The sequence below is a fragment of the Zalophus californianus genome, chromosome 2 (genome assembly GCF_009762305.2).
Source record: "Zalophus californianus isolate mZalCal1 chromosome 2, mZalCal1.pri.v2, whole genome shotgun sequence".
NCBI classification, from domain to species: domain Eukaryota; kingdom Metazoa; phylum Chordata; class Mammalia; order Carnivora; family Otariidae; genus Zalophus; species Zalophus californianus.
Genome location: NC_045596.1, coordinates 38,259,293 through 38,284,917, shown reverse-complemented (window position 1 = coordinate 38,284,917; position 25,625 = coordinate 38,259,293). Strand labels below are relative to the sequence as shown.

At 36.3% G+C, this 25,625-nt stretch overlaps 1 protein-coding gene across 8 annotated transcripts in view; it reads left to right on the top strand.

Moving 5' to 3' along the window:
- The window catches only part of GABRA2 (gamma-aminobutyric acid type A receptor subunit alpha2), a 125,332-nt gene that overhangs the window by 67,446 nt on the left and 32,261 nt on the right, over positions 1-25,625 (top strand). For all 8 annotated transcript variants that reach the window (XR_003520899.2, XM_035726253.1, XM_027599562.2 and 5 more), the window contains 4 exons: positions 142-362; positions 3,046-3,128; positions 8,051-8,194; positions 9,227-9,379. Coding sequence is in view for 7 of the 8 variants with exons in the window: in XM_035726253.1 (XP_035582146.1) it covers positions 142-362; positions 3,046-3,128; positions 8,051-8,194; positions 9,227-9,379 (601 nt within the window). In the remaining variant the exon portion in view is untranslated. The remainder of the gene's footprint in view (positions 1-141; positions 363-3,045; positions 3,129-8,050; positions 8,195-9,226; positions 9,380-25,625) is intronic.

Genomic DNA, 25,625 nt, shown 5'->3' with positions numbered 1-25,625 from the left:
TCTTGATAAATAATCTTTCAAAATTTCTCTCAGTAATCTCTCTTTTTAAACTATTTTTATTATTATTTTTGTTGGAATTTTATAGTGACCTTGTATTTGAAACATTTATTATTTTCCAAAGAATTCTGTTTTATATTTCAGGAATATACAATTGATGTTTTCTTCCGACAAAAATGGAAAGATGAACGGTTAAAATTTAAAGGTCCTATGAACATTCTTCGACTTAACAATTTAATGGCTAGCAAAATCTGGACTCCTGATACCTTCTTTCACAATGGGAAAAAATCAGTAGCTCATAATATGACAATGCCAAATAAGCTTCTTCGAATCCAGGATGATGGGACTCTGCTATACACAATGAGGTATGTTTTCAGGTTTGATATGTTGCATTTAAATACTGAGAAATCCATGTATTAAACAACCAGCCAACCTAGCTGTCAAGTATTAACACAAATTGAACATTTTTATAACAGATTATTATTGAGGTACCCATAGCATGCTTTGTAAATCCCTGGATATTAAAATATGATAAAATAGGGGCGCCTGAGTGACTCAGTCAGTCAAGCATGTGACTCCTGATTTCTGCTCAGGTCATGATCTCAGGGCCTCGAGATTCAGCCCCATGTTGGGCTTTGTGCTGGGTGTGGAGCCTGCTTAAGATTTTCTCTCTCTCTCTCTCTCTCCCCCTCTGCCCCTCCCCCCCAACTCATGCAAATTCGTGCACACATACGCTCTCTCTCTCTCAAAAAAAAAAAATAGTGTTTATGAGATTGATTCTCATCTTAGTGTTAAAACTTAAGCATTGCCGTAACTATTAAGAATTGATTGTTTTTGGCTATTTCTTTTTCATGCTACTATTTTAATTAAGTACAGCTTGAATATCATGATTTAAAATGTCCTTTATACCATCATGTAATTTTATTTTTAATATTTCATCAGATATGCCATCAAAATTTTGAGTGATTTAAGCAAGGTTTTACTTAATATTTTGATCCTCCTTATAAAAAGTTAATCTAAAGAAAAAAAAACTTTTTTTAAGGAGGTAGTTTTTATTTAATAAGATTTACAAGTACCAAAGCATATATATTAGATTGAACAATATAAATTGCCATTTCATAAGTGAAATAGTATGTAGCATAAATTTCATATGATTGAACCTTTAAAAAATTATCTAAAGAAGGGCACCTGGGTGGCTCAGTTGGTTAGGCATCTGACTTTGGCTCAGGTCATGATCTTGGGGTCCTGGGATGGAGCCCAGTGTCAAGCTCCCAGCTTGGTGGGGAGTCTGCTTGTCCCTCTCCCTCTGCCTCTCCCCCACTCATGCTCTCTCTCTCTCTCTCTCTCTCAAATAAATAAATTAATTAATTAAATATTTTTTAAAAATTAAAGAACTATACAGTTGTTGATTGTATATTTATATAGTGTAGCAGCTATTCCATTTAACTCTTCTCATGAATTAAGCTTTTAAAATAAGTTACTTATATATATATATATGTATGTATATATGAAGAGGGGAAATCAGAGGGGGAGACGAACCATGAGAGACGATGGACTCTGAGAAACTGAGGGTTCTAGAGGGGAGGAGGGTGGGGGGATGGTTAGCCTGGTGATGGGTATTGAGGAGGGCACGTTCTGCGTGGAGCACTGGGTGTTATACGCAAACAAGGAATCATGGAACACTACATCAAAAGCTAATGATGTAATGTATGGTGATTAACGTAACAATAAAAAATTTTTAAAAAATAAGTTACTTATATAAGAAAAAATCACAAATCTAATAAAGTGATGTGTAATCTAAAATTTAAATGCTTAATAAAGGCTTTAAAGCATGGGTAGCTTCTGTCAGCATTAAATATAGATTAGACATGTGTTCTAGACATTTTATGTGTTATTATTTCATATGAAATGTTAGGTGGTGGGTTTCAGTTGTGTAAGTTATTTAAGAAGGGGCAAAAATACAATCTTGATCTTTAAAGAAAAAACTCTTAAGGACTCATTACTAAATGAAATTGCCTAAAATAAAAGAGCTAGCTATTCTTTGCCTCCCTCTCTGAATCTTACAATACAGATGCAGTATCCCTGTTGGTTTTACACTTTGAATATTCCTGTGGATTAAGACAATGATGGAAATTTTGGCTTTAAACAAAATGTTGGCAGAGAACACAGTTTTGGAAAATATTGCATGGAGTTCTACTTACATACTGCCTTAGAATTATATAAGTTATAATTAAATTTTTGGCCACATTTGTTTTGCTCATCATAAGAGTCTTCTATAAGTTCAATTTAATACCATTTCTATCCATTTTACCTGTGGGTGAAATGGAATAATTATGACTGTCTTTATAACAAGTTTGCTATGATTAATCTTTTTTTTGCTATGATTATTCTTTAATGTGATCTTATAGATACAGAAAAAAATATTTATTTAACAATATGTAACTTGTGTCCATAATTTAGTCAATAATCTAGTTTCAAGCAGATATTTCTAAGAGGCACATCTATATATTATCTATATCTACTTCTATATTTAAATCCATGTACCTGCATACAGTATGTGATACTCATTCACAGTTGACATATTTTTGGAGGGAGTTCCTGTGAGCTAGTATCGAATTCTTATATCAATTTTCCTATATGGTTGCTGATGACATGAGGGAGAAAAATAGCATTCTTTCATGATAGAGTTTTTTTTTTCTCTAGGATTTCGAATGTTAATAGTGAATGTTAATGTGAAAATAGCCCTTCAAAAATGCGTATATAACTTCTTTACTTCTTAATAAAAAAAAAACCTCTTCTTAACAAACCAGAGTTCCAAATGTTAAGTATATTTGTAAATAAATATTGTTATTTGAGCTCAATTTTTCATATGCTACTGTCTTCTGAAGGATCACCTAAATATGAAAGAACAAACACATTTAAATGTGAATTAGCCTAATACAGTGTTACAATGAAGGTCCTACCTCATCCCTGATGCTGTTGAGAACAGTAAGGAGTGATTTATCTTGACTTATCAATTTACTTAAAGAGTGAAATTTTTGCTTTTAGGCTTACGGTTCAAGCCGAATGTCCAATGCACTTGGAGGATTTTCCTATGGATGCTCATTCATGTCCTCTGAAATTTGGCAGCTGTAAGTATGGGGGTGAAGTTACATATTTTGGGTCTGTAAAATCAAGGGATAATCAGCAGCATTGCTTACCTGTGTAGTTTCTTCTAATATTATGGAATGCTTAATATTTGCCCCCAAAAAAGATATTGAACTAAAAGACTTGCTGATTTCCCTCAAGGAACTAATTGGCTAGCCCTATCGCACTCTCAGATATCATTATATTTTAATCATGATGTTTAAATTATCACTTAACTTTACTGCTAATAAAGAACATCATGTGTTTTTATACATGGGGAAAGGTAGTCCAGGAGCTCTTGTGAAGGTCAAGACCATGTCATTTACCTTCTTTTCCAAGGCTAGCATCTTAAAAATGCAAAATACATTTTTTTTTTGTAACCAAGAATGAACTGTAAAGGATAGGTGGTATTGTTTATTAGGGTAGTAATCAACCTGTTGCAAATGGCAGGCACAGAAGCTGGCTCTGTGCGATTATCTTCCTACTTTCCAACTAACGGAAGGACTTTTTTTTTTAATCTTCTAAAATAAATTTTAAGGAGATGATGTAACTGGACAGCTATGTGCAGGCCTCTTCTGCTTACATAAAATATTTCAGAAAAGGCTCTGTGCATTTGGCCATTCTCTAGGTCACTGAGGTTATATCTTATATGTCAAGCAGAAGCATTCACTCTCCTGGAATAATTGAAAAGAGGGGAGGTCAAATCATCTCCGTAGGCCCACACTTAGGGCAGGTTCACAGTAAATTCATGGACAGAGCTACAGCAGCTTCTCTCTGGTGTTAGCTTGTCCCATCACCTGACCTTTACAGAAACCTTGCTCTTTCTGGTATCCCCATCTCTATCCATTCGGGGCACCTTTTGGCTTTTCATTCACTTGAACAGAAATGCAGTTCCCTCACCTGGTTAAAAATATGTATGATTGAATAGGTGCCTTCACCCCACAGACTGGTATCAAGTGAAAGAAAATAAGAATGATGGCTAAGATGAATGCAAACTCCTCTAATTATTTTGATGACCATAGTTTTGTGGAATGAGAAGTTCAGTCTTGTTGGTTCTGTTCATTCTTACAAAAGGTGTGAGCTCTCAATTTTCTTTGAGAATCTCTTCTTTGTTTAACTACAAAACCTTCTTTTATTGTCATGGGAACCATGACTTCAATACTGGCATTTTCCCCAAAATTATTTAACATAGTCAGTCATGTTATATGACGTAAACATGATACGGAAAAAACTACAGCAGATGCAACAGAGAAAAACTCATTTGCATCACATAAATGGCATTAAAGAGAAAATTGAAAAGCCTTGATAACCAATGAAAGGACTTATTCAAACTGCAGTAATGGTATAAAAAGGAAAGGGATTTTTCATTGGACAAGTTAGTGCCATTAAGGCACCAAATATAAATGATGTGATGTCTTAATTCTGAATATGAAATAAATATGCCTGAAAATATTTTAAATAAAATTTAAAAATCCCTTGTAGTGTATCTATAGAGCAATGAGATACTGCATGCGTGACTTTCTGTATCTAGAAGTGATATAGACAACATGCAAAGTTTATTGTTAGGCATTCTCTAAGTAATTGCTTTTTATTTCATTTTCTTCATGTTTATTTTCCGACACATTGAATAAACAATTTGATTTGTATATTCTTTTATTTATCCTTGCCAGTAGTAAGTGGTTGATACGTGTTGTATGGACTTTAAGGACCACCTGAGTGGCACAGTAGGTTAAGTGTCTGACTCTTGATTTCAGCTCAGGTCATGATCTCCAGGCCTTGAGATCAAGCTCTACCTCAGGGCTCCTCACAGAGCGTGGAGCCTGCTTGAGATTCTCTCTCTCTCTCCCTGCCCCCTCCCCCTCATTCATTCTCTCTCTCAAAAAAACAAAAACAAAACAAAAAAGTATGGACATTAAGCATGGTATAATAGATTAACAAGCCAACCCAAGCCTTAAAATGTTGGCCCAACAGATTTTGGCAGAAGCAGCCATGGCGTCTTCTTCTGGTCTTTTATTCCTCTCTTGCTTAAAAGCTCCCTAAAATGATAGAATTTCTGGAAATTTATCATTGTTCTTAAAGAAGCATCTTTTGTATAAGTTTATAGTTTTGAATTCATTTTTGTTTTGCTTTATTTCTCTTGCCTCACATATTCATATATTTTCTTGCTGTTTAACATGATTTAAAAGTTCCTAAAAGGGAGTCTGGATGTATTCTGTGTATTAGTCCAAAAGAAATTGTAAATCATCTTTTGGGTTGAAAATTAATAATTAAAAATGATTTGGGGATTTTTTTTTTCTGGTTACCAAATACTAAGAATCAGTCAGTATGCATTTGATATTTAATGCAGATTATGATTCAAAAATGGGTTATTTAACAGAATTAAATTATTTAATGAAAATTTAATTTAGAGATGGAATTTATAGTGAAATTTGTAAAACAAACTATCTTTCTCTCCTTTATACTTTACTGAAAAACACTGCAGTGGTCTCTTGGTTTATATGTGTGTTGGTAGATCAGGAGTGCCTCTAAGCTGCATGACTTTCTGCTCTGTCTTCTCTTACTAGACTCAAAATCTAAAAAACATATTCTTATCTAACTAATGAAATGCTATAATTGCTTTTTCATAAAAGACATGGGGAGTGTCAGTCACCTTCTTTAGCATTTTCTTGGGCTCCTATGCAGATTTCCAACTTCCATAAAAGTAAATAACATAATTAAAATATTATGAGTTTATTGATTAATCTGGCAAAAACAAACTGAGAACTTTTTCTGGGTGACAGGCTCTGTGCCACGTGCAAGCAGTGTAGATATGGACAAGTTAGAGTCCCTGCCCCTCAGTGTCTCACTAGTTTCTTTTTTTTTATTTTTTTATTTTTTTTTAATATTTTATTTATTTATTTGAGAGGGAGACAATGAGAGATAGCACGAGAGGGAAGAGGGTCCGAGGGATAAGCAGACTCCCTGCCGAGCAGGGAGCCCGATGTGGGACTTGATCCCGGGACTCCAGGATCATGACCTGAGCCGAAGGCAGTTGCTTAACCAACTGAGCCACCCAGGCGCCCGTCTCACTAGTTTCTTAAAAATGTCCCCGCATTTGTAGGGTTTCACTTTCTTTATCTTTAAAAATAAACATCAAATTTAAAAAGTGGAATCATTATACTTAAGAAAAGTTCATGATTTATTAATATTCACAACTACTAACGTGTATTCATAGGAAAAAAAAAAAACAAGCCACTTGATAATGTGCAAATGGATTGCTAGGTATCCACATTACTAATCTCCCTTATTTAATCATAGCAGTAACATCATCAATGATTAAATAATTGAGATTAATACAAATTTAGACCTTAGAGTAACTAGAATTCATTCATATGCAAACTATAGGAATATATCTGCTATTAAAAAATATATATATACACACACACATATATAAAGATACACATCTACATATTTTTAGAGTCCTATTTTAAAAAATTGTTTCACAGAATATAATTTAATTATGGATATAGGTGAATATGTGTATAATGAAAGCAGTATTTCACTGATATGAACATTTAGTAGTAACATGCAGAAACCAGACAACATTGTAGTATATCATTAAAAGACCACACAACAAATAAGACACAAACTCCTAAACTTTCACTTTATTGTGACTGATGCTTAAGTGTAAATTGGTCCGTAGATCTTGGATCAAGGTAAGTAGCAGGGCCACCCCAGAACAACATTATCAAACTAGAAAACTTGTATATGGCCGGTAAATGAACTTTCCAGAGTCCTGGAGATCTAGGGGCAGAGATACTGCTGGAGACATCTAGTCCTTTCTCTCTTTCAATTGAGAATGTAACTGTGATGTTGAGTTTTGCTCAAGAACCAGGAGTAACTAATACTTTTAAACATTCCCATGAGCAAAAGTACATAGAATTTCTTCAAAAGGTCAGTAATATAGCAAGAATTGCCTGTTAATTCAGCTGTGGAGAGACTTCCCACATGGAGAGGTCAGCTGTTTCCCACTGGGACAGGCATAAAGGAAATACCAGAGCCAGAGAATGGCTAAGAGAAGATATGCTGCCTGCCCTCCAGTGCTAGAATTATCTAACTTTTGCTAAGTTCTACATCTTTGGCCAGATAAATCAGAACGTTCTACCTGGTCTGTATGTGTTTTGTCTCCTGCCAGTATATAACTGGGATGCTGTGAAAGTATAGTCCAGTGAAGTCTGTGTGCATTAATTTTAAAACGAACATGTTTTAAGGAGTATTTATATCTTGATGAAACTATAGCATTCTGATTTATTTTACATGTTCCGCAATAATTAGTTCTCATTCTTATTATGGAATGCATTGTATCATGATAGCTAAGTCATTTAATTCTTAACTAGGTGAAGGTTTTGAAGGAAAACTTACAAAATGAACTACAAAAGTAGTACTTAAAATAAATACAATGCATTTCATCAGTATTCTCATATGATAATCTTTTTATGTCCAGAGAGTGATATCATTTTGAATTATAAATGTTATTTCATGAATGATTGCTATTTCCAAATAAACCATTTAGGTGGGCTTTAGGCGTTTATAACCTGTGTATTACAATGTCTTCATCTACTACCTTGGAACTATGGAGGACGTTTTAACCATCTCAGGGCCCAGTGATTTTTGCAGACTCCGGAGAGAACTTTTCTGTTCACTTCTCAAAGTAGTTGCAATGGAAACACTCTATGGTCATGATTTTCTCTCTTGGTCCACTTCACACTCTTCATATTGAAAATGGCAGATTTCAAAGATATTTTTTACTCTACAAAATATGATCTGTAAATATCAATTTTTATAATAAATAGTGATCCTATGCAATATATAACCTTTGATATTGCAGTTTATTGATGGTTCCTGCTAAAGTGCTTGAGTTTTTTTCTTTTTTTCTGACTTCCCACAGATGCATATACAACCTCAGAGGTCACTTATATTTGGACTTATAATGCATCTGATTCAGTACAAGTTGCTCCCGATGGTTCCAGATTAAATCAGTATGATCTGCTGGGCCAATCAATTGGAAAGGAAACAATTAAATCCAGTACAGGTTAGTAAAATGATTCTTAAACTAGTTTCTAAGAAAAGTGATGGGTTGAAGTCACTGAAATATGTTAGTGTGCTTAAAAAGTTTTGTTCTTGGGGCCCAAGAACTAGCAGCATAGATTGTAGGAGCTTTTAAGATATTTACAGTGTCAGACCTGACCCCTTACTAAGTCAAGATATGCATTTTAACAAGATTCCAAGGAGGTTTGCAGAAAGTTTGAGAAACACTGGTCTAAAATATACTGTCAATTCAAAAATGTGTGACTTTGCAGACAAGCCAATTTTATCTTCAAACAGTGTCACAGTTTTCCTAGTTTTCTAATTCTTTTCCTCCTATTCTGGATAATTTGTGACTATTCAACTCTTGATTTATGGATCATTACTACTGGCCTGTGTGGGAAAGCTGGTGCCCTTTCTAAGGGCCACACTCATCTAAGAAAAAGCCGCCATGTTGAACTAATGATTTTACCTCTGGCAGATGTAACCCCAGATAGCAGAATGGAAAGTAGCTGTTAGGATCGGATAGAAATGACGGCAGTAAATTAGAGTCGACATACAACATTGAGAGATTCAGAATTGGTGACAGGGTCAAAAGTGGAAAATCTGGGCCAAAAGCCTGACCCAATCTTAGAGATGTGGCCAGAGACTGACACTTTAAAAAGCCAGGGAGTTAGAACAATCAAAGCAGAGTCTTGAAATTGGTACCAGTAGGGATGAGAGATCTGAGCAAGTAAGATAATTCATGGTCAGAGAGCATTGCGAATCGTTTATCTCCTTGGTCAGTAGGCATGACCTGGAGAGAAAAACAAATGTACCTTGGACATGTAGTGCAAGTTTCTTGGTAATACTAAAATTCTCTTTTAAATATTTTTGCTGTGTTAAAGAGGCATTTAAAGGCTTATACTTGTCATGTTGTATATGTGATAATTTTTTTTTTCTTAAATCAGGGACTGTTCTTCTGAAATCTGTTCCATTTCTAAAATGTTCAAACTATTGACTATTACAGTTCCTTAAGCTTCTTAAATTTTTCTTCTAGGTGAATATACCGTAATGACAGCTCATTTCCACTTGAAAAGAAAAATTGGGTATTTTGTGATTCAGACATATCTGCCTTGCATCATGACTGTCATTCTCTCCCAAGTGTCATTCTGGCTTAACAGAGAATCTGTGCCTGCAAGAACTGTGTTCGGTGAGTGAATAGCTACACACTCTCTTGTGTAGCACATTATGTTTTGTAGCAAGCATACTTTCAAAAGGATTCTCTCTCTCGATACTCAACACCAGTAATTTGTGGTGTGTGCGGCAGGGCATATTGGCTCCACCTTATAGATGAGGAAGCTGAGGCTCAGAGAGGCAAAATACAGAGTCAGTGCCACATTATTAATAAGAGATATAAATACTCTTCAGATCTTCTGGAAATACATTCAGTCTTCTTTCTGTTTTGCTCCTCTTTTCATTTTGCTTTCCATCATTTGTCTTCATGTGAGTATAAGGAGAATATTCTTAGAGGTTTTGAGTTGGAGTATAAAAGTACCATATTTCTAGACTTTCCATGGTTTTTTCTTTTGCTTTGTTTTGTTTTTAGATGGACAAAGATGATATTTGTATTTTAGGTTAGAGAGAGAAAGGGAAGAAGAGAAAGAAACCCCTCATTCACTACCACTAGTGTGTTTAATAACAAAGCTAATTCTCTTGATTCAAACCATGCAGGGGGCGGGATTCAGCTTCTCCCTCAGTTCCCGCCTCCCCATGCGCACTCTCTCTCATAAATAAATAAAATCTTAAAAAAAAAAACATGCAGAGAAATGCCTGCTTTTCAGATGAATGAACTAGGCTGAGCACATTTTGTGCAAAGCAGATTGTCTTTTTGTGTTTGGTACCCTCATTCATTTAGGTGAGTTTTATTGAGAATCTGGTCTGTTGTATATTGCACCAAGCCCTAGAGCTCAAATACATGTAAAATACAGTCCCTACATTCAAGAAGTTAAGTATAGCGGAGGGCAACAGAATAGGCAGAAAAGATAATGGCAACACAGATTAATGGGTTATACAAGAGGTACATACAAGTTGTTAACAAGATAACAAGAGAACTGATTAAGTAGCTTAGTTAACATTTGAGCTAAGTCTCTTTCTTTTAAGTTTTTTTTTTTTATTTTAATTCCAGTGTATTCAACATACTGTGTTATATTAGTTTCAGGGGTACAATATAGTGACTTAACAATTCTCTACAGTACTCAGTGATCGTCATAAGTGTCCTCTAAATCCCCTTCACCTATTTCACCCCTCCCCCCACCCAACTCCCCTCTGAAAAGCTTTATTTTAAATGAGTAACTTCAGTTAAAGTTATTGGGCTTAAGGCTTGAAGGATGAGTGGGAGTTTCTCAGATGAGATGGGGTAAAAATACTAGCCTAAAAAGTCGATTGTGCAATAACATCAAGGGATGAGAGCACTTAGTGTGTTCAGTGACAGTGAGCTGTTTCAGTGTCAGTGTAGATACATTAGACAGAATTGTAGTTTGAGGCCTAGATTGGAACGGCCTTGTAAGCCATGCTAATACAATGTACCTTTATCTTACAGGCTATAGCAACCCATTTTAGTATTCTGAAGGCATTAATATGTAAAACTTTTATAACAATGCCTGCCATGTAATACATGTTATATAACATTTCCACTGAAAACTACCAAATTTTGCCGAGAGAAATTAAAGAATACCTAGTTGAATACCTCATTAAATGGGAAAGACATCCCATGTTCATGGATTAGAAAACAGTACTATTAAAATGGGAATAATCCCCAAAGAGATCTATAGATTCAATTCGGTACCTGTCAAAAGTCCAGTGGCCTTTTTTGGCAGAAATGGAAAAAGCCAACCCTCAGATTCATATGGAATTATAAGAGGCTCCGAATTGTCAAAACAATATTGATAAAGAAAGACAAAGTTGGTGACTTCACACTTCCCAGTTTCAAAACGTAGTACATTACTTACTACATTAAGCAAAACAGTGTGGTAGTGTGATAAGGATAGGCATATAGATCAATAGAATAAAATCAGGATAGAAACAAAATCAAACATTCATGGTGAATTGACTTTCATCAAATGTGTTAACATTTTATGGGATTTTCAGCAAGGATACCAGCAGCTTGACGATCACCACATTCAAAGGAATTAAGTTGGACTTCTACCTCACTCCAGATATAACAATGAACACAAATGGATACAGAACTTTAATATAAAATCTAAAACTGTAAAGCTGTTAGGAGAAAACATATGATAAATACCATCTTAGATCTAGCAGTGGATTCTTAGATTGGACACCAAAAGCATGAGTAACAATGAAAAAATAAATAAATTGGACTTCATTAAAATTGAAAACTGTAGTTCCTCAAGGAACATTATCAAAAATGTGAAAAGACAACCTACATACAGGAGAAAATATTTGCAAATTGTTTATCTGATCAGGATTTAATATCCTGACTAAATAAAGAATTCTTAAAACTCAGAAACAAAAAAACCAAAAGCTAGATTTTTAAAAAAGGGGCAAAGAACTTGAATAGACTTTTTTTTCCTAAAGAAAGTATACAAATGGAATACAAGCACATAAAATGATATGAAACAACATTGGACATTAAAGAAACACAAATAAAAACCACAATAAAATACATTTCACACACACTGGGATGGCTCCAATAATAATAATAAAATAAAACAAAACAAAAGACAAGAAATAAGTGTTGGTGAGGATGTGGAGAAATAGAAACCCTTATATATTTCTGGTGGGAATGTAAAATTTTGTAACCTCCAGGGACAGTAGTTTGGCTGTTCCTTGAAAAGTTAAACATAGAGTTAATTCCCATGTGACCCACCAATTCCGCCTTCAGGTATATATCCAAGATTAGTGAAAATATATGTTCACATGGAAACTTGTACACAAATGTTTATAGCAGCATTATTCCTAAGAGTCAAAAAGTAGAAACAATCTAGATTTCCTCCAGTGAATGAATGGATAACCACAATGTGCTTTATATTTACAATAGGATATTATTCACCCATAAGAGTGAATAAGTACTAATAGCATGCCACAATGTGGATGAACTCCAAAAACATCATGTTAAGTGAAAGAAGGTGGACACAAAAGGTCACATATTATATGATTCCTTTCATAAGAATTATCCAGAACAGGCAAATCCATAGAGACAGACAACAGTTTAGTGGTTGCTAGTAGATGGAGGCAGGGGAAATGGGGAGTCATTACTTAATAAGAATAGAATGTTCTTCTAGGGTGATGAAAAAGTTTGAAACTAGAGAGAAGTGGTGTTTGGCAGAGCCTTGTGAATGAATAAATGCCGCTGAATTGTACACTTTAAAATGGTTAATTTTATACTTAATGGATTTCACCTCAGTGAAATAATTTTAAAAAGTCATGAGTTGAAAAAAAAATAAAGCAAGGAATGAGCACATCAAACCTTTCCCAGGATTTAGACTCAGAAGTATCTTCTCAGATATCTACTTCAAAAATTGCAATTTTTTAAATCAAAAACCAAAAAAAAGGTGTGGCCAAAAATAAAAGAAAATTTCCATTCAGATGGTTTAAACAATAAAATTGCATGATTTTCAGAGCACAAATAATACAGAAGAAAAGTTTTAGGAAGAAATTATACAACTGATGTTGAATTGATACTCCAGAAAGATCTAAATTTATACGTAAATATATAACAAGTCCGATAAAATAAAATGAAGCATTTGTTTAATAAAGGTTGTGAAGAAAATAAAATATTGAGGCAAATAAAGACAGAAATTTCATGGTATAAATCACATAGATGCATGTGTTAAAAGAGGCCAATAGTAGTCTATCTAAACACAGAGGAGAGATAAATAGATGAATAAATATTTAACTTTGAATGAATAGAATGTGTTAGTGTCAGGGATCCTAACTTGTACTCTAACAAATGTACAAAAATTTTTAAAGATTGGTTATAAAAGTAACATATATAAAATTAAAAATCCAGGCTATATTTGAATGTGTAAATTTTATATGAATTATTTACAATACAGGTGTAAGGATCCAAAAGTCAGATTTTCATATTGATTGAAACCAGTAGGTGGTAAGAGCATTTTTAGTATTATCTCTACCAATTATTCTGTGTGAAGTTTGTAATAAATATAATTCCGTGAGAGAGAGAGTGTGTGTGTGTGTGTGTGTGTGTGTGTGTGTGTGTGTGAAACAAAAATCTTACATCTTGCTTGGAATGGGCCTTGAAAGCTGCCCATCCATTCTACTCCACACCTTCATCACATCTTTCACTGTTTTCTGCCTCTTTTTGATTTGAACATCATCATCTGACTGATACACAGCAGTTACCTCAGCCAAATTTCTACCCTCTTCACATTTCTCTCTCTGAATTCATAGTCAGGTTTACAAGCTAGTGAGAGATCATTAAATCATCTGCCCTCCTCATGCTTGTAAGGCTTTCTGTGATGGATAACCCACCCAAGTCAAAAACGACTACAGTTAAGAAATTAATATGCCTCGAGAGACAGATGTCAAATTTTTCAACCTTTGAGATCTGGTTTCATGCTGTGAACAGAAAAAGAAAGCAGAGGAAAAGAGATGGTAGGCATAGGAGTTGAAATTACAGTGCACATCCCTTGATATCAGAGACTTTGTTCCATTATATTGGGTTTTATCTATTCAGTTTTTTGTATATTGCATTTATTTTGTGGCTGTGGAACCTGCTTGATTTTTTTCAAAGATCTTTCTCTGAAGGGACTGCCTGTGTATCTTGTGATGATAAAAGCCTCCTTTGGCTTTTTCTGGGTGTTCGTGACCAATACATTGAACACTAACAAAATACTTATTGAGCATCTATTTTTCAGCACTGTTGTAGATGTTTGGGGTAGTCCCTAAATAAAAACTGAATAAAACTGTCTTAATGATGAGGTAACTGCCCTCTGTTGTCAATAGTATAAGAAAGCACTTGGGAAACTTTTACCCTTATACCTCGGGTTTTGTGCTTTCAAAGCTCCTGTGAGCAGATACTGCATTTGAAATATACTAACCTCATTTTGTGTTTGTGTAAACATATATATTCCCTCATTTTGTGAAATTGGCCCTGGTTCTTTTAGTTGATTAACAGTCCTCAGCACTTCATATAAATGAGAAATAATCATAAGGAATTTGCCAATTATTATCTCCATATTTGAATCCAAATCATTTTTCAAAATTTATGGATAAGTTTATGAATATATGATTAAGTTTATATACGAACACGTGAATATATGAATAAGCTTATGTGTAAGAGGTATGTACTGGTATTTTTGTCTTAATATTATATTCAGCATGGAATAGAGAATTTTAGCTATTTAGAACTAAAATCAGGGGCGCCTGGGTGGCTCAGTTGGTTAATAAGCATCTGCCTTTGGCTCAGGTCATAATCTTGGGGTCCTGGGATCAAGCCCCGTGTCAGACTCCCTGCTCAGTGGGAGCCCGCTTCTCCCTCTCCTTCTTTCCCTCCTCCCTGCTTGTGCTCTCTCTCTCCCTCTTAAATAAATAAAATCTGTTTTTAAAAAAACTAAAATCAAATAACAAATATCTGTTAGGGTTTAGGTTTGTCAGGTGAAAGAGTACAGGAAGTTCAAATGCTTTTTATTTCATGCATCGTTCATGGCATATGCAAGGGCCTTACCTAGTTAACTTATACGAATTTTGGAATAATTAAAACTCCAAAAGGGGTATGTTTTGATTGCTCTTTTTTCTTCTTAGTTCTATAGATTTCCACTATTAAGTTTGACTGTTTATATCAGGGAATCCCAAACATAGTGGCTTGAATATATGAAGTTTTTTTTCCATGTAAAAGAAATCCACAAGTAGATGGTCCAACACTAGTGTGGCAACACCATGGGTGTCAGGGACTCAGTCTCTGTCTTTCTTCTTTGATATCCTTAGCATGGCGTTTTACTTCATAGGCCAAGAAGGCTGTTGGTGCTCCAGCTATCACATTCATATCCAGGAAACAGGAAGGAATAAGCAAAAATGTCAAAAGACCTCTTCCAGCTCTCTGTTTGCCATTAATAAGCTTTCCCAGAAGTCCCTCCCAGTAATTTGTTTCTATATCATTAGCCCAACTTGGTCTGATAACTGAGACTTTGAAAAATTGCCATCTGGAATAAATTCAGTGTTCTAATATTATAGATGAACTAAATATTGGATTGGTAGTTCGTGGGTTCTGCTACCATAAGAAAAAAATAGTCGTTTGCTATAAAGGCCATAAAATTAAGAACACATATTCTGGAACCACAGTATCCTGGTTCAAAATCTGGCTCTGCTGTTAATCAGTTAGTTCACTCTTGGTAAGGTTTTTTTAACCTCTTTGCACCTTAGTTTCACCCTTCGCAAAATTGGGATGATAATATCTCCCTCGTGAGGTAATTTATGGAATAACCACACACATACACACACACACACACACACACACACACACACACACACACACACACACGGAACACTTAGAACAGTTTTGGCACATAGTCAGTACTATGTAATTATTTGTTACTATTACTACTATTTATCACCTACTACTAAATTTTCTCTTTCTTGTCAGGATATGGCCAGTCAGATCTTGTTTTAATTTGAGTAGCAGTAATGTCTTCCCAAGGTGGCATATTTCAAGAGTCTTGAACTCTGTAAACCTCTGGGGAAGACAGATCTGGGCAGGAATCCAGCTTCTTTGACATATTAGTGTTTGGTTTGTTTGAAGGGAATTCAGAATCTTTCCTATTCCTTTATTTAAGTGTAATATGCCCGTGAATGTTCCAAGTCAAGCTGGCTTGCACCTCCTTGTTAATTTCATTCTTAATTAACCATGAGCTTGTATAGGTGTAGACAAGAAACACATCTTAGATGTGCATCCCATCTCAAAGTCCCATAATTGAGTCTTATTGGTTAGACAGGTTCACATTCTCATCCCTGATTCAACTTTCATGGCCACGCACACAGTTATTAGCAAGGCCACTCCGTGGGTCAGTGGGTATTGTCAGATCCACTACACAAATGGAGAAGGAGTAGTTCCTAAAGGAAAGAAGAATTGCAGGCTTCTATTAGAAGGAAGTAATTCCTCGCACATCCTTCCTCTGCTCTTTGTATCTCATTTATATCTCATTTAGCTCTTGTGATGATGACCTTGATTTCTCCTTCACTGAGAAAACTGAAGCAACGAGAAAGAACCTCCCTAGAATCCCGTAGCCTCATCTATTCAAGCATCTACACTCACAAACTCTGCTTGACTGCATTTCTATAGGATGCTGACCCTTCCACCTATGTACTAGGATACATCTCTTCTCAGCTGCTTTAAGGACATCATTCCAACAATTCTCTCCATTCTCTGTAATGTCAGCAGTGTCTGCTATCATTAATCATTCTAACAGGAATACAAATACGGTGTTATTTTCCCAATCCTCAAATCAAATTCCCATGACTCTACTAAACCCCTGGCTTCCATCTCATTTGGTTGCTCTCCTTTTCAGTAGTTTGACTTGGAAGAGTTATGTTTATTTACTGTCCTGAAGTTTTCTTCTCCTCTGATCTCTCAAACCTACTCAAATCAAGCTTTTGGCCCCAGTGCTCCACCAAAACTACTCCTGTTGAGGTCCTTGTCATTGCTAAATCCAGTGGCTGATTCTCAGGTCAGTTTACTTGATCTAATAGCAGCCTTTGACAGGGTAGTTTCCTCCCACTAAGTGCGAAGACATTTGTTGGAAAGAATTTCTGCATTTGGTTTCCAAGATAGCCACATACTCTTGATGTATCCCTTACTTTTCATACCTTCCTAGTCTCCTTTGCAAGTCCATACTCTTTCCCAGACTTAATATCAGAGGGCTCCAGGCTCAATATTCAGCCATTCTCTTCTCTGTATTTTCTACTTTGGTGACCTCATCCTTTATCATGGCATACTACAATTTTTATGTGATAATTACCAAATTTATAGCTTCTGTCCAGACCTCTTCCCTTTAGACATCTTCATCCATGGTCTTCTTACATCTCCGCTTGGATTTCCAATGTACATCTCAAACTCACTATGCACAAAATTGAACTTTCAATCCTCCTCTCCTCAAAACTGGTGACCTTGCTTATACCCTAGACCGAACCACCATCGTTTCTCTCCTTGATCACTGAATGTCTTAGTCTGCATGGGATGCCATGACGTAATACCACAGACTGGGAGGCTCAAACAACAGAAATTTATTTTCTCAGAGTTCTAGAGGCTAAAGATCCAGGATCAAGGCCCAGCAGGGTTGGTTTTTGGTGAGAGCTTTCTTCCTGGCTTATAGATGGCTACCTGCTTATTATGTCCTCACCTGGCCTTCTTTGGTGTATGCACATGGGATTGAAGCAGGGGAGATAAAGAGAGGGAGAGAGCTCTCTGGTGTGTCTTATTATAAGGACACTAATCCTATTCAATCTTATTGAATCAGGACCCCGTCCTTACAGCCTCGGTTAATTTTAATTACTTCCTTAGAGACTCCATCTCTAAATATAGCCACACTAAGCATTAAGGCTTCAACATACGAATTTTGGAGGGATGTAAACATTCAATTCGTAACACTGCACTAGACTTTTTACTGTTTCTTGCTTCCACTCTTGTGGGACTTTGTTCCCAACATGGTAGCTATTGGGATACTTTGAAAATGTAAGTCAGATCATGTCATACCTTTTCTCTAAACCCGTTGGCTCACCAATATACTCAGAGTAAAAATGAAAGGCCCTTCAGAGGTCAAGAAGTCCTAATGCAGTATGAACTCCCTCTACCTCTAACTCTACTTCTGCTGCCCTTCCTGTCTCTTTCCCTTCCCCTAACATCCACACTGGCCTCTTCCTTAGGAACATGGTGGTCATTCACTTATGCACTTTGTCTCTTCTCTCTGCCTGGACCTTTTTTTCCCCCAGATACCTGTGTGGCTCATTCCTTCCATTCCTTAAAGATTTTCTAAACTCTCATTTTTTCGAAGACTACCTAACCGTCTAACTTAAAATTGTAACTGCTTCCCAATCCTTTTTCTGTTCCCCAGCCTCTAATTTTGTCTTCATTGCACATATCATCTTTGAACATGTTACAGAAAAATATTTTTTACATAATTTGTCTCCCCCTCTAGAATTTAAATTTCACGAGTGTGGCTATTTTTGCTTCTTTTTTAAAGTGATAGAAAAATAAGTAAGTTAAACTGAGATAATAAGTAAATACAATTTTTTAAATAGCTAAATGATAGATAAATAGATACATATATTTGTGAGTTCAAAAGAGGTAGATTGGCAAAAGCAAAATCATATAAACTAAAAGGTAGTTCTCTAATTCTTTAAATTTGGAGGTCGGAGGACTATTTCCAAAAGAAGTTTGAATGACTATTGGTAAAAAAAAATAAATCAGTGAAAACTATCCATTGCAATTAGCGAACTGTGTTTAGAAGGAACACAGTGCAGAGGGCTGCAATCATTCTGACATTAATTGTAAAATCAGGGGGTTTCCAAAACTACCCTCAGGTTTGATAATTCCCTGGAATTTACAGAATATACTGAAAGCTGTTACACTCACAGTTATGGTTTATTACAGGGAAGAGATACAGACTAAAATCAGCCAGGGGAAGAAGCACATAGAGTGCAGGCAAAGTTCAGATGCAGCACTTCCATTATCCTGTTTACATAGCCATGGACAACATTACTTTCCTGGCACTGATATGTGACAATACATACAGAGCATTGCTCACCAGGAAGGCTTACGTGCACCTTGGTGTCCAGAGTCTTTGCTGGAGCTCTGTCACAGGGGCATGATTGACTGGTCTTGTGGGTATCTGTTTCCAGCTGCTTAGGAGGTTAAGCTGATGTGGCCTGCTTAATAAACAAACAAACAAACAAACAACCAAAAAGACCCCACAAAACAAAACAAAACAAAACGAAACAAAAACACCAAATCTAGTTGTTACTGGCTGGCTGGCCCATAGTCCCCAGGCAAACTAAGCCACTCCTCTCAGGTGTATCATTCCAAGGCTTCGAGATTACCTCCCAGAAGCTGAGGGCAAAGGCTAGACCTCTCTCAGGGTAAGGTTAAAATTTTTATTAAACATACAGTATACATTATGAAACCAAATGTTAAATATCTAATTATTAAGTTGTCATTTTGAGTTATCAATATATCTGTTACTTCATGTCTCTCATTTTCTCCCTCTCTTCCCACATTCTTACCTTCCCTTTATCCTATTTTCTTCATATTGTTGAATTCTCTGAACATTTAGGGCTCGCTTCGGCAGCACATACACAAATTCTCTCAACATTTAGTCCTGCTGTGCCGTATTCCTTTCCTCTCACCAGCATGTCCAACAAGTCATTTAATATTAGAAATATCTTGTTTACAGTGGGATTGGTGAGTGAAAAACATGCTTTTTCATTTAGTTCTAGAAAGCAGTACACAGAATGGTCTCTGTGAACCTGGCATATGAAACACAGCTACATACTGAAGGTGGTCATAAAATTGGTACATAAGAAGAACATTCCACTAAAACTTTGAGAGACCAGTCATCTGTCGGGCAGAAAATTCCCTAATAATGAGGGGGTTGTCGCTTAATAGAGAGAAGCATGATCTGAAGTAGACTGGATCTGAATATAAACTTTTTTTTCCTTAATAATAAAGCAGCTAACACTATTGAGTGCTTACTTCATGTTTGAAAAAAAATTTTGCATCAGGAACAAAGAGAGCTGTCAGGTCCTGTCTCCACTTCTAGATTAGGCAAGTGTGGAGCCTTTCTAAACGTGATTTTCTCCACTGTAAATGGATGTAAAATGTGTGCCAACTACCTCATCAAGGTGCTGAGAGGATCCATAAAACAGCATGTGCACAGGGCTTATTAAATCTTAAAGTAAACATAGACTTTCATTGTATACTTTATATATTCAACAAACAGCAAGTTTGAGTATTTCCTGAGAACCAAGGGTACTGTAGGATAGTCTCCGAATCCAAGTGATGTGTGTGTGTGTGTTTGTTTCTTGAATTCAAATTCCTTTAGCCAGAGCTCATAATCTCCAGTGCCACCAAGTTTCAGCTACTTCCCATATTTGTATACAAAACCATTCTCTGAACCAGCTGCTGAATACTATAGGGTTACATAGGACATAAAAGATGATAGATAGATTTCACATATAGAATATATCTTTTATTGTCGTAATATATGTATATATAATTGTGGGCACATATTTATATGTATAGATGCTAATAGTTTTCATTTTTTAAAAAATCAGAAAATTTGGTGAAACAGGGACTCCGTATTCTTGCATGACAGCACGGAAGTAGAACTGAGTATCGGTAGCCCCTTCGGACACGCAATCTCTAGTCTGCCACAGCCCCGGCCATTCCCTGTTGCCCACCTTACCCCTGTGAATCTTCCCCACCTAGTCCCTGTGGACACTGGAGTTTGCAGCCTATGATCAAGGCATGAATTGATAGGAAAGAGCGTTTCATAAGAACTGGACAAAAATCAAAAGGAAAGCGAAAGAAAGTTGAACTCACAGAAACAGAGTAGAATGGTGGCTGCCAGGGGCTGGCAGGTGAGGGGAATCAGAAGCTGGTCAAAGGGCATAAACTTTCAGTTATAAGATGAATAAGGAATGAAGATCTAATGTGTGACATGGTAGCTGTGGTTGATACTACTGTATCATATTGAAATTTGCTGAGAGACTAGAACTCAAGTGTTTTCACTGAAAAAGCGGGGGGAAGGTAAATATGTGAGGTGACGGGTGTATTAATTAACTCTGGCATGGATTCTTTCGCCATATATATCAGTTCGTCACATGGTACACTTTAAATATGTTGCAAGTTTATTTGTCAATTGTACCTCAATAAAGCTGAAAAAAATTTAAAAAAAAAGGAGAGAGAGAAAATCAGAAAATCTCTTGGACCAGCCTTGGAAGGAAACATAGATGGTTTTAATTGTAAAAAATAGCGAGAAGGCGGCATTGGGAGTAGAACGCCTGGGTGGTAGCAGGACATGAAACCAAGGAACGGAAAGCAGGTGCAGGGCATGCACAGTCTCTGCAAAACGCATTCCAGATCCCTGCCTTCCACAAGGCTTGGGCTGCGGAGTGCTGACGGGAGACACACCCGGCATCCCAGAATTGACTTTGGCACAAGGTAGCACATGCTAATCAGCAAGCTGCCGGCCCACCAGCCGCCCTCCTTCCTGCTGTCAGAGACACATCCCAGTCAGCCGCTGCCAATTAGGAAAGTGATTGAGGCAAAATACATTAATAAACCATGGCAAGGAAAATTAGAAAGCCTTGCTAGTTCTACTCTGGAGGCAGATTTAGAAGTTGTTTCGGGATTCTAGGTGGCCTGGTTAAGCTTGATTGATGAGAATGAATTATTAGTAAGGGCATGGGGGAAAAGAATTAAAAATGTATGCTAGTGTTTTGTCTTTTTTTAAAAATTTTTAGGTTTTGTCCAGGATGTGCAAATATCACTTCAATACAGTTATAACCATTCAAGTCACGAGGGCAGGTTATCCAGTCCTATTTTCTACACTGAAATCTCATAATAATGAGAAAAAAATTTATATAATAGTATTTATTGAGCACCATCTGTTGGTCATATACTTTCAGGCACTTCAAATTTACTCATTATTTAATTCTGAAAACAAAACAAAACTCCAGTTGGGAAAGTTGATTATCCCCCCTTTTCAGACAAGAACATTGGAACCAGAAGGTATAAGCAACTATTTCATTATCAGACAGCAGGTCAGTAACAAAGAAAGAATTTGACCTTGCAGCTCTCTGACTCCAATGCTTTCGCGTGTTCTGCTGCACTGTTATGTTGTCAACCTACTTTCTCCTTCTTTTCCCTTCTTGTTTTAGAGCTTGAAGTTAGAAATATGCTGGGTAACTGCTTCTTACATGGGTAATTTCTGTTTGAGAGTCAGGCTTATTAAAGATAGATCAGAACTTGAGGGGAACATTCAGATTTGAATTTGCTAGTTAACTGTTAGGATCAGCAGCTGCTTTTTGAGGTATTCCAGATTCCATGCCCTGAAGTTGATGCCATCTGATTATGGTACAGCAACTAATACATTAAATGCCTTTTCAAAGTTCAGTCTTTCCAGGTGTCATATTCTGCATTTTTAAGCAAAATTAACCCGGTTAATTCAGGTCTTTAAAAGTAGAGCTTCTTAAAATAGCATCACCTTAGTCATTAGAAACTCCTGTTTAATCTTAAGCGAAGAATTTGATTATTGCTTTTGACTGCAGTCTATAAAACCATTTCTCTATGATTTACTTTGTCTTGGAACTCATCTGTGAAAGTTTGATAACCTTATAGTGTATGTGAGAGAGAATCCAGGTGTTTCAAGAGGAGAGTTGTTTGGTTTTGTTTTATTTTTTTTGTAAATATAATTTTTTTCTTCCCTTAAGATTTGAAATAACAAAATGGAAAATAATGGCTTTTCTACTCTGATTATTTTACTGTTCATACAGATTCAGGTCATTAAATATTTAGTTTCACTGTAGCAAAATTTTGACTGCATATTTAATCTTAGGTAAATAAATAAAACTATTATTTATTTTCAAATATCCTAGACTTTCAAGGAAATGATTTCCATTTGGGTGACTTTTTTGTGATAAAATATTTTTAATAATGCATTATTCATCACAAATAACCTAATATCTTCCCTGTTAAAATCACCTTAAGGAACTATAAGAAATCACCAAAACTATTAACATTTGAACAGCCACCCTACATTTTATGGCAATGCAATTGCAAGACCGAAATAGTAAAAGGATTTGGTGACAATGGAGAGTTTATACAGGATAGTGTTTTATGTAGTCTCCTATTCTTTTATTGTCTTATTGTCATCATACGGAGTAATTATTTTCTTTTAAACTCATGAAATCAGAATCTTACTGTTTTAGTTCAAGCTTCTTCAATGAAGGACATAGACTGGGCGGCTTGTAGACAATTAGAAATTTATCTCACACAGTTCTGGATGCTGGAAGTCTGAGACCAGAATGCCAGCATGGTGGGGTTCTGGTGAGGACTCTCTTCTCAATTGTGGATTTTGTCAGCCTCTCATTTTTCCTCGCGTGGCTGAAGGAGAGTTAGCTCTCTGGCCTCTTCTTATAAGGGCACTAATCCCACTCATAAGGGCTCCACCTTTATGACCAAATCACCTCCTAAAGGCTCTATCTCCATCACATCGGGGATCAGATTTCAACATAAGAATTTGAGGGGAGCCCAGGCCATGCAGCCCATAGTAACTACTATGACCTTTAGCAGTGACACCAGACAGGAATTTCTTGGGTAATGGAGTAGAGTTACAGGGATCCCAGAGTGATGCTCCTGGAAGGCTGCATTCAACTATTTTTAGATCAAGCCCTACTTTAATCCAGAACTTCCATCTCATTCCTGACATTATTTGAGCTTAGATGTGAACCATGCTAGGTTTCTTGGAAGTTACCTCTCAAATGTAATAGACAATGAGTTATGGGTAGTTCTTACAAGAGATTGGTCTTAAGTCATAATGACAGTAGTGAATCGATTTGATAGCAAAAGGTTATCAAAGGAGCTCAATCATTCCCTTTTAGAAACCTAGGAATAGGGTAGTTCAGTCATGAAGAAGATGATCGGTTTAACAAGACCAGCAATATGTGGATCCACTCTGAAAAGACTCAGGGCTTTCTTGGAACAATGGAAGGATGGAGGGTGATCCAGTTCAAAGCTTTCCTTTCTCTTCTCTTGTAAGCTACGTTAGGCTATTTCTCAAGGTAGGAAAGGAATAACTAAAATAAAATAGCCCGAGGCTTTCTAGGCATCCATTTAAGCAGTGTAATCCCTGTGTCTTTTGATTTTACTTAAACCACCACTAGATGGGACTCTTGCATCCTTGGTTTGGATTCTTAGCTTCTTTATCCACACTTCGGGGGCCTAATAAACTCAGCAATAACAGGGAAGCTATAGCGCTCTTTATTTGACAGGTTCCAAATGGCACATTTGCATATATCATTTAACGTTCAAGCATATAAAATATATATTATAATTCCCATTTTAGAGATAAAGTCACTGATGCTGAGAGAGAGAAAGAAAGAGAGGGAAGGGAGAACTTTGTATTTGTTGGGCAATTCTATGTGCCGGGCATATATGCTTGTACCATCCTCCCAACATCTGTAAAAACTATCATTTCCATTTGGCAGATGGGGGAGGTATGGAAGCTTAGCAAAACCACCTAACTGCTGTGGCAGAAGCAGAATCCAAACCCTTGCCTGATTTTAGTGCATATTTGTCTGTGGATAGCCACTTCTCAAGCAATCTAAACACTTTAATGCATGATATGACTTTAAAGTTTAATAGGATCTTAAGGGCTTCAGCAGTAGAATGCAAGGGTTAGATTCCGCTGATATTGGACCTACATGTCCATGATATGGACATACAACTGACTGCTGATAGGCAGTATAATTTAGTAGTATGGACTTTTGAGACACGCTGCTAAGTTTGTATCCCACTTCTCCTACTTGATAAAAATATGATCTTCAGTAAGAGGCTCAACTCACTCGGCCTCAGTTTGCTCAACTGCAAATGAGGATGACAATAATACCTACGGTAGGCACTTCTCAGTGACACTTTTTATTATCCAATCTAGAGTAATATAAGAGTGTAAGACTTATGTGCCAAAGATATATGCTATCTTTACATCACATTTATATTACAATGTTCTGATTAAACCTCTGTTTTATTTTAAAACTTACTAGATTCTGAACTTGTATATTCCTTCCTATAGAACTATAAATATGCTCCATGACTGTTACTGTTAAATTTGTAAAATTTGTTTTTTCAGTGAACCAACAGATAATGAGTATTCACTCTTGCCAGAATCTGAGTTCAGCAGCAGCATTTTATTATTTTTATTTTTATTTCTTAAAGATTTTGTCTATTTATTTGACAGTAAGAGAGAGAGAGGGAGCAAGCACAAGCAGGGGGAGAGGGACCAGCAGGCTCCCCACTGAGTAGGGAGCCTGATGCAGGGCTCGATCCTGGAACCCCGGGTTCATGACCTGAGCCAAAGGTGGACGCTTAACTGACTGAGCCATCCAGATGCCCCTCAGTGGCAGCATTTTAAAAAAAGAGACACAATGAGCCACATGGCCACAAGCCCCTCAGAGTCGTGGAGGGGTGAGACAGATGTGTAAATAAGTAAGTGAAATAAAGGATCATGGGTGCCAAGAGAGAAATATATTAAAATAAGGTAAGAGCAAAAAGAAGAAACAATTATATCTGAGGAAGAATCCTTCAGAGAAGTCCAAAGGGAAGAAGAATCGAGTCAAGTCTTGCAAATTAGCATTATGGAAAAGGACATATTCTAAGCAGAAGGTACATAATTATCAAAAGCAACATGAAGCATGTGGAGAACAAC